The sequence below is a fragment of the Nelumbo nucifera genome, chromosome 6, assembly GCF_055504915.1.
Source record: "Nelumbo nucifera cultivar China Antique chromosome 6, China Antique-T2T, whole genome shotgun sequence".
NCBI lineage: Eukaryota > Viridiplantae > Streptophyta > Magnoliopsida > Proteales > Nelumbonaceae > Nelumbo > Nelumbo nucifera.
This window is the reverse complement of record NC_142654.1, coordinates 62,403,139-62,413,415: the sequence shown is the minus strand read 5'-3', so window position 1 is coordinate 62,413,415 and position 10,277 is coordinate 62,403,139. Positions and strand designations below refer to the sequence as shown.

The 10,277-nt window shown below is 38.6% G+C and overlaps 1 protein-coding gene across 1 annotated transcript; it reads right to left on the bottom strand.

Moving 5' to 3' along the window:
• Positions 1-1,179: 1,179 nt before the first annotated feature.
• On the bottom strand, positions 1,180-8,450 carry LOC104604324 (F-box/RNI-like superfamily protein). The gene is made up of 4 exons (XM_010268622.3): positions 8,110-8,450; positions 7,776-7,981; positions 6,431-6,524; positions 1,180-2,940 (listed from the first exon to the last, which is right to left on the bottom strand). The coding sequence occupies exons 1-4, from the start codon at positions 8,281-8,283 to the stop codon at positions 1,495-1,497; spliced, it is 1,920 nt and encodes a 639-aa protein (XP_010266924.1). The 5' UTR covers positions 8,284-8,450; the 3' UTR covers positions 1,180-1,494.
• Between the last annotated feature and the right edge of the window lie 1,827 nt (positions 8,451-10,277).

The window sequence follows — 10,277 nt, the reverse complement described above, 5'->3', positions numbered from 1 at the left end:
AGGAATATCTCCCATGAAATAAATCACATAACTACGGAGATATTCCCAACACAAGGCGCTGTAAAGGCTGTTGGAACGGGCTTTGCCCTGACAGAAGCTGGACTCGGATCCGAGAACATTTCTACATTTGAGCATATTAACCCAACAACTAGAGCTATCGGTTGAAGATACGTTCCAGAATGGTTTTCCATTAGGCAAATATTTAGAATGTAACAGTGAGAACCATAGTGAATTGTCAGATGTTAGGAATCTCCAACATAATCTTAATTGGGCTTTATTTCTGACTGTAGCATCACGAATTACAAGCCGACCCTCTTCTTTTGTTTTAGTCATGGTTGACGTGTAGATATAAAGTAATTGGGGATTGTTGAAACTGTGCTCTTTAGCATGACTATTCTTCTTGCATGAGAGAGGTATCTACCTTTCCAACTCGAGAGTCGATTTTAAATTTTATCCATCAATAAGTCACTGGATTCTTGACGATAGCAGCCAAGGTATTTTTCATGTGATGACATCAAATGTACAATTAATAAACGTAGGATATGGAATCTGTCTCTCATCAAAGTATTGTTACTGAATAGTATGAAAGACTTTTCAAAATTAACCATCTGCCCCAACCATAAGCCAAATCGTGTGAGAATAGACTATAACTGAAGAGTTTTACAAGTATCACTACGACCAAAAAGGAGAATATCATCAGCAAGAGGATCCCATAGTGATCCCCATCCATGGCCAAAATGTAGTGTGCAATGCAATGAAATCGAGTTAGCACATGCACATCACAACCCAACATTTTTTTTTTTTTTGTAAATAATCCTTTTTTATTTTGAGGTCTGAAGAATTTTGTTCACGAGGTCACCACTCCTATAAACATAAGAAGATTCAATGAACTCCAACGTGCTTCTAAAATAGATCATAGATCATAGAATCTTATAAAGGATACTGGAACTGGCTTTCTAATTGGCAATCTGGCATCTACACTCGTACAAATGCTACTCATGAATTCATTGTATGGTTGTAACTACTTCCTGAAATGACTTGTTTGGTTGCATATAAAAATGAAGGAAAACGAATCTTTTTCAGAAAAATGATTTCCTATGATGCTTCGATGCATGCTAAACGACTGTGGGAAATCGGTTATACATTGGCATGGTTTTGTTTAGTCAAGAAAACCGGTTATTCGAAGTCATAACTTAACAATAATGAAATACTACAATCAGTAGCTCCATCATACACCGATACAAATACAAATAGAAGAGAAAGAAATACAGCAATATCCTATCTTACAAACTACGTTAATCAGGAGGCATTCTACGTTTGGTCAACAACATTCCCCCTGACTTCTACATTGGCATGGTCTCTTTCTGTCAATAAAACAGGTTATCATCGAAGTTGAAAATAACGAACCATAATGTTACAATCAGTAGCTCCACCATACACTGATACAAATACAGATCCCAGGGATAGAAATACAGAAATATCTTATCTTACAAATTACCCTTCCATCTCATTATCATTTTCATCATCCTCTCTCTCTTCTCCACCACTCTCCTCCACTTCCAGCAACCACTGTTCAAGTTCATCTACTTCTTCTTCGTCATGGCCATACAAACCATCTGAACTATCCCAATGGTCGCTTCCCAGCTCCTCACCACGACATGCCATGTGCAAAAATGGCCGACTCCTAGATAAAGCATCAACCATGTCCCTGTTCACGCTTCCTGTCAGTCCCAACCATCTTAACCTTGGAAAGTAAGGCTTCTTCAACCATCGGATTGCAAGCTGTGTAATGCCTCTGCAGTCATAAAGATCCAGCAAACGCAAGATGCTCCCATGCCACCCACCATCACCAATTTGCATTGAAGCTAATGCCATGATAGAAGTGTCACCAATCAATGGGCACTCCCGCAACCGGAGTTCAGTAAGCATAACCCTACTCTTAGCTAGTAGCAGAATTGCATTGTCTGAGAGATTAGAAATGTTAGAAAGGTCCAAATCTTGCAACTCCTGCCCAGAAGAACCATAAAATATAGCCGAAATGCACTTATCTGTCAGTCTTTTGCAGCCTCTAATAGATAATGAGACTAGTGATTTCATTACCCCATGTCTCAAGTATGATAAACCAACATCAGTGATATCAGAGCCATCCAAGAGCAAGGTCTTCAACTTAGGTAGAGTGCTGACGGCTTGCAATGCTTCATCCCCAAGATTTCGACAAACTCTCAAGTCCAGATAGCTGAGATCCATGTTGGATACCAAGCGTACAACTGCTAGGTTGGTTATGAGGTTGCACCATCTTAAGCTTACACTTGTCAAAGAAAGGGAAGTGGCAGTAATGTCATGAAACACCAGATCAGTAAGTTGGGTCCCATGAAACACCCTAAAGTTGTGTAAGCTTGAACATGAATGCAAGATTGCCCTGAATCCTGCATCTGTAACACGGCAGAAACCTCCAAGATGGATACTTTCGATGTTCGAGCACTTGTCTGCCATTAAGAGGACACCGAGATCATTAACTCGCCTGAAGTATGTGGAAATGAATTCCTGGCTTCGAATTAAGCACAGGTGCTTCAATTTCCCATGCTGATTGATCTGTTGAAGGCCTGGGTTGGTGAGGTCAAATGTCACTGTTGGTTCTATCATGGGTGCATCACGAAGATCCAAATGGGTCAATAATACAAGACCTTTTGATATCGTGCCAACTAAAGTGTCAGTGATATAGTCTACAGAAAGACATAACTTCTGAATATGTGGTAAAATAGGTGATTGCACATAATTGGGACACGGATAAGATCCCACAGTTGGGCTAAGCAGTTCAGTTACCATTACTGAAGAAATATAACCAATCTCAAGTGCAGAAAGTTTTTCTGAAGCCATTGCCCAGACTCGACCAAAATTATGACGTAGAAATATTGAAACATCGAACATCAGGCTCAGTGACTAGAAAATAACGAAGGCTGGTATTAGTTAACACTTTACAGTCAAACATGTGCATATTTGTATGTCAGAATTAAGATTAAAGTGTTCTAATTATGGAGTTTACAACAAATATGCATGATTGTTTCAAGTAATACAACACAAATACTATTTGCAAAATTAGGAAAAAATAAACAAGGCCATTACTTCCTAGCTATCTGGGTCTTGGGACGGGTAGACTGGTAACAAATAAATTCTTTAAGAAGACCCAGAAACGATTATTAACACAAGAAAAATGCATCAACCTCGAAAAAATAATAATATACACAGGGCTAGTTTTTACAGTTGTTGCCAACACAACATAGAAAGCTTTGAACAACACAAGAAAGAGAATAGATATACAAATACTTATTTATAGTGTAATCATCAGTTTCACCTAGGTAACTGCTTTACCTGGCTCAGAACCATGGTTCCTGCCTCAGTAACTAGAGTGTTAAGACAAAATATTAAAGTGGATTTTCCCTCATGCTTAATATAGTTTCACTTCATTATTGCTAAAAAATAAACGTCCAACCCATCTATTTCTTAGGGACCGTTTGATAACAGCTGGAGCAGCTGACCTGAATAACCTTATTTTGATTGGTAAAATTTAACTGAATAACTTATTGCTTTGTCCTTCAGTGCATAAATTATTAAGGAGGATGTGAGCTCCTTAATGGCTGAAGCTGAAGTTCATTACCATACCCGTTAATATATCGTCATTTAAAAGGAAAAAAATAATACAAACGGAATACAATGAGAGTGTTCAGAAAATACTCTGACAATTACCAGTAAAGACAAAATCTCTTCAAATAGAACATGAGTTAATTCCCTCTCATCACAACTTGAACCCTCTCCTTTGAGGGTAACAATGACTGGTAATTCCAAAATGAGTATTGTGATATTAAAAAGTATATTTATGAAAGTTTGCAACTTACAAAGCCACAACACAGTAAACAGCTAACTAATATATGAAGGTTTATGAGAGAACATTTTAGCATAGAAAAATGCATTGAAGCTATGCACATACCATCACAATGCTTAATTTGTGGGAAGAAGCTTTAGGAAATTGTAAAATAAGCATCAATTTGGATTGATTATGAAACCAAAAATAGGAAAAGAAAAGAAAAAATAGTTAGGATAGTGAGTTTTCATCAGTGATGACCAAACAGTGAAACACACTTGGATATACCTGACACCGGAAAATTTGCACAAACATAATTTATTGGACAAAAGCACAGTCCTAGAAGTAATGCATGCTCCAATAGCCAAAGAAATAATCTGCACATATATGTGTAGATGTTTAAAAGAGATTTCCTAATTTATCATATTATTAAATTGCAGTTTTCTCATTATGTTTGTTATCTCTATCAGCAGTAGTAACTTAGCATTTAAGGTCAATAATAACGCAACATGTAATTAATGCACGTTGCTACTAAACATGCATTGCACACAGTTAATCTGGGGCGTTGTATCATTGTATGGGTACCACATGACAATATTCTACATCAACTTTATGAGATGAGTGGTTGGTGGGAACATGCACTGATTACATGTTTCCTAGTTCTTTTATTGATAACAGAAAATTTTATTACTGAATAAAAATAAAAATTGGTACATAGAGGTGCAGAATGTGGTTAAACTTGGCTAACCACCCAATATATGAAAATTGCAATTATAACTCCCTTTGATAAACCAAACTCCAACACATTTACTCTCTGCCCATCCCTTGCCTTGTCAGCCATTTGCTAGTCCTTTTGCAGCTCTATTACCCAATTTACAATTTCTCCCAACCTTTGAATTAGCTGCTACATGTTTCCTAAGACAGTACATTTATACAAGTACAATAGATTTATATGAACTCAAGTGAAACTGGAGACTCTCTTCCACCACCTTTGACCCTTCACTGCTGGAACTCCAAAACTGGTGAACTACAATGGCCTAACCCCTTACCGGAGGGTATGTAGGCATCCCCTCTGGGGGTTTGGCCGATCCCTTTACTTCCGTTCCTCTCCCCCTCCTGGTTTGCTGCCTTCCTCAGATCTTCGGAGTTTGACCATGAGTGCCAATTCCACCCACTTAGGCGCTTGCAGTATATAATTTAGTAATTAATTGAAAATGCAAACATCTTAAAGTTATATTTGAATTAAAAGTGCCATTACCCAATATAGGTCCCAACTATCTCTGTATAATACCAATTTATGGATGTCTCCGAAGAGATAAGCCCCAGATATCTGGGGTCTTGGGTTGCGAGGGATCATGGACTGGATATGGACCTAGCCTTTGGCACTTTTTTGCACAACATGGCAGCTCTCAAACTTGAACCCACATTCTCTAGCTCGCCATCCCAAGACCATTGTACCAAGAAATGGGCTTGTTAAATATATTTGAAATTTTGAACTATTTATTTATATCTGACCTACCTATTCATCCTTACTATATAATGCCAGTACTTGCCTTGGCTTCACATACAGATGACCATGCTGGTACATTTATTTTCCTCTCTACTCTACTCTAATCTATTCATCTCTCTCTAACCAAATTGCAAGTTGCCTATTTGCTGACTCTAGAGCACAGAAGAGTTAAAATTTTATGAGATTAAATGGATTTTTAAAATTTTAAACAGTCAAATGCAGACTGCTTGAACAACAGAAAAATGACTAGAAAGAAAACTGAGAACTTAAGCAAAGAACTAATGATTAGAGTTGGGGTTTTAAAAATGCAAAATATCAAATTTAAGGGTAATGAGTTTTGTGCAATATAACCTTCATAGTTCCAATTTATTATCTTTCTTTCTGGACTAACTCTTGTGTTTGATAAATACATATATTTCTTCGTACCATCTAGTATTTGTCCATATTTCCTCTATAATAAGCTTCCTACAGACAATTTGATAAAACCCAAAGTAGGGGGAGCCTTTACCACAAGAGAAAAGAAAATATGCTTTTTTTCTGTAACCCTTATAGTTCCAATTTATTATCTTTCTTTCTGGACTAACTCCTGTGTTTGATAAATACATATAAATTCTTCCTACCATCTAGTGTTTCTCCATATTTCCTCAATAATAAGTTTTTTGTTGACGATTTCATAAAACCCAAAGTAGGGGGAGATTTTAACCCAAAGAAAAAAAGAAAATGTGATGTTTCAGGAGGCATTTTTGTCAGCACTATCAAGTTTCCTGTCAATGGTATGCCACATAAATGCCCAAGGTGTTTCGGAAGTTAGTTAACTGGAAATTGGGATTTTTTTTTTTTGAAAAAAGGTAAGGTATTGTATTAAAAGAAAACAGTATGCACCTCTTTCCACCATAGAAAGATGCTGTGACAAGTTTACATAAGCACCCTTTACATCAATGTGTTGTTTGTTAATATGGATTTTATATGAATCAGGTCTCTGCAACCTTATCAGACAAACAATAAAAGTAGCAGTGGGATGTGACTCCTCTGTCTATACTAAATTCAGAGTTTCATCTTACTTCTAATTGAGTACAACCACCAAGTAACTCCTCTAGATCAGAAATGTGGATTGCTCGTCCCCTTTTTTCAGCTACTGAACCCAAGTAGAGAGTCCTGGAGAGAAATGGAAATGAACAACAACATTGCTGTAAATATGAGAGAAATACTAAATACAGTAATAATAAGAATATTTATTTCTACTTTTTTTTTAAATAATACAATGAACTGAAAGAAAAGTGTCAGGTTAGATAGTATATGATTTCCTGTCTACACGTTTACAAATAACTTGACAAAGCAGATCATTTATCCATATAAAAACTAGGATTTGCATTCCAAAAAGATGAATTTCATTAAGAATATAAATGTTTAAAGGTGAATATATATATATATATATATATATATATATATATATATATATATATAAATATAGATACATAGATAGATAGATAGATAGATAGATAGATAGAGAGAGAGAGAGAGAGAGAGAGAGAGAGAGAGAGATAGATAGAGAGAGAGAGAGGGGGGGCCCACATAGAGGAAGGCCAATCTAAAGAGTCCATCCTATGGCAGAAGATTTTGCCCTCCAATGGATGCTGAATATGATAGAGACGTTAAGTTTAACTCTAAGAGGAAAGCGAAAATTGAGGACACTAACAGAAGCTTTAATAATATATACACTTTTCCAGCAAACTACAGGACGGCTATCTAAGTAAGAACGTTGACAAAGATAATTTCCACGGTTATAAGAACATAGAAAAAAATTAATTAATCAAACAGACCATCCAGGGGAAACCTTGCTTCAGCTTTATTGAGGCCATTAATCGAATAGCTCTAGAGAAGTTCTGCTTCGGTCCTTATTTGCCCCTTGTCCCACACGATCACTCTTTTTTTTTTGGATATTAGATAAAAATACAATCCCTCATTTAAGGAGTACAAAATATAATCACGGAATCATCCAGAATAAGCCTGTCATTCTTCAATTTCATTCCATCACCCCCCCCCCCCCACAATACACACAGCACACGGACAAGGAAATAACGGAAGTAAAAGGAAACTAGGAAACAAAACACAAAGCGTATTGAGTGAACTTATGTATTCAATGATGCATAGACAAGGAATTAACGGAAGTAAAAGGAAACTAGGAAACAAAACACAAAGCGTATTGAGTGAACTTATGTATTCAATGATGCATAGTTGCATCACTTTTGATCTTTTACAGTTCGAGGTAGCGAAAAAAAAAAGCCCTAAGCACTCAAGCATTGTTAGAAGATACACGCATTGAATATCCGAGATTACGCCGCTCAATTATGAAAATAATTAAATAAGTAGAAAGAATTCAATGGGGGATCGAGTGAAAGAGTACACCTTAGGTCTTTGCATCGACCTCCAACCTCCGAGAGCAGCTTTCCGCTAAAATCCTGGCAATTATGAAGGCAAAGTTCATTCAGATAAGGCCGGACCAGATGCTCGATAGAGGAATCACTGAGTTGGCTACAATCAACTTTGAGGCTGCGAAGGTAAGGATTCGGCGGCAACAAAGGCCTCAACAAATCGATCGATGGAGCTATATCCTGAAATAGAGATCCGTATTTAAGAAATAAATGAACGAACAAATAAATCTAGGGTAGTTTCTTATTAAGCTCTGGAACAAACAATTTGCAGATATCGAAGCCTTTCCATGAAGGATTAGATTACTTACGAGCAGATGGAAACAAGGGAGGAATGAGAGGACTTGAGAAGCGCAGCCGTTGAAGGTCTTACATGTGGCTGCAACGGAGCAGATCGATGCAACATCGAGCTTCGCCATTATGGTTGCGAGGATAGCAGAGGGCAAAAGCTCTAGATTCTCTCCTTCTGGTATGCAGTTCTCCATCTCTTTCTCTCTCACCTGCCCGCCCGATCGCTCGCCCACCTTCCTTCCCTCCCCGAAATGAAAGGCTTCGTGATCGTGACCAGATTCGGAGGCTTTTGCAATGATCTGGTTTGGACTCTGTAGTTTGGACAATTCCGTTTACTACGAAGAAAAGAAATAGAAAAAAGGAAATAAACAAAAGACTATGACGTAGGTCCTATTGTCATAGGAAAACATTATCCATGTTCCCCGGTCCGACTCCGGATCTGTGGGAGGGAGGGTTGGGCCGGGTTTCAATTAGGCCCAACAAGTTTGAATTATTCAACCCGGCCCGATCTGAACTAAAATTTGATATACTCGGTTGGCGAGTTGGGCTCGAGGTGGTCAATAAGTTCACGTTAAAATTTAATATAAAAGTGTGTGTACATACGTACAATTTATAAAATATATATATATAGTTGGTTGGTTAGGCTTGGGTTAGGATAAGGAAGGATTGGGTTTGATTTATCTAGATAAAAAACCCAAAGTTTTCGGCCCCAATTCAACCCAAGCCCTAAAATCCAAGCCCAGCTTATATAAAATTTCGGGCTAAGATTGGATTGGGCCTACCCAAGTTTCACACTTACCTGGCCTAAGCGTGATCATGGACTAAGCCTAGATCAGGCCACTCCGGGCTTCCATGCCTATGACTTTTAATACAAATATTTTAATATATTATATGCATCATAGTATAGTATATATTTTTACCAAAAAAAGTATAGTATATATAAGTTTCAAGCCTGATGTGAGCCCTAGCTTGGGCCCTGAACACAACCTATGCCAAAGCTTGCAAATTAGGTATGGTTATTGGTGCATTTGTGTTGATATAGCAATTGTTTTTGTTTTCAAAAACAAAACCAACTACATTTTGGAATACCCCCTACGCAATTCATCCAAGAGATGAACTTGCTTCAATAGAAGCCCTAAACACAATTGATGGTGTACGATCTGGAGCTCCTATCTGGATGGCAGCTCGGATGTCAATTGTTTGGTTGGCGAGTCGAGTTACAAGAAGAGAAAACATAGAGAACCCGGAGTGGTTAATCCGGTGTGGTCACTCCGATGCTTAAGTTAGTGGTTGGTTCTGTGAGCAAGCTAATACTCGAATGCAAGAGAGTTGGTAAGCACAAATTGCATGTACCTTTTTGAAGTTGGAGGTGAGGCCTATATATAGACGTTGTTTAGTGTGGGTTTCACGCATCGTGTCCAAGATCTCCAGGAGGTCGTGCCTAAACAGTCTGAAGTCCTCGGAGGTAGAGCAAGCTAATACTCGAATGCAAGAGAGTTGGTAAGCACAAATTGCACGTACCTTTCTGAAGTTGGAGGTGAGGCCTATATATAGGCGTTGTTTGGTGTGGATTTCACGCATTGTGTCCAAGATCTCCAGGAGGTCGTGTCTAAACAGTCCGAAGTCCTCGAAGGTAGCTGTGCATGTAGACCAATCTTCACACCTTGTTCGGTTTCCTCCAGAACATTCGGCACGGGGGCCAACTTCCAAGAAAACCGGGAGTGATTTGTCATGCATGCAAAATTGGTTGGCGAGCATGTCTCGCAGGTCGCCACCTAGACCTCAATTAGGTCGACAAGCCCTCTAGGGAGGTTGCTCCTCATATCGAGGTCACTTTGGCAGGTGACGAGGTGCTACAGGTCGGCCCTAGGCGAGGTGCTGCTAGCCGCCCTAAGTTATGGTTGAGGTTGCTAGGTCGGTGGAGGAGGCAAGTCGCCAGGTCGGCAGCAGAGATAGGTCACTAAGTCGATGGCGAAGATGAATCACGATCTGGAATTCCATCACTTCGGTTAGGGCAAGTCATCGCCTAGGTGGTGCCTGGGTGTCATCCAATTGTTTCGAGATGCCATGTGTCATGATGTCACTGGAGGGATAAATCCGCCTTTATCAACAACCTATGCCAAAGCTTGGAAATTTAGGTATGATGTATTTTTTGCTACATGCCGGCTGTTTTTGTTTTCAAAAACAA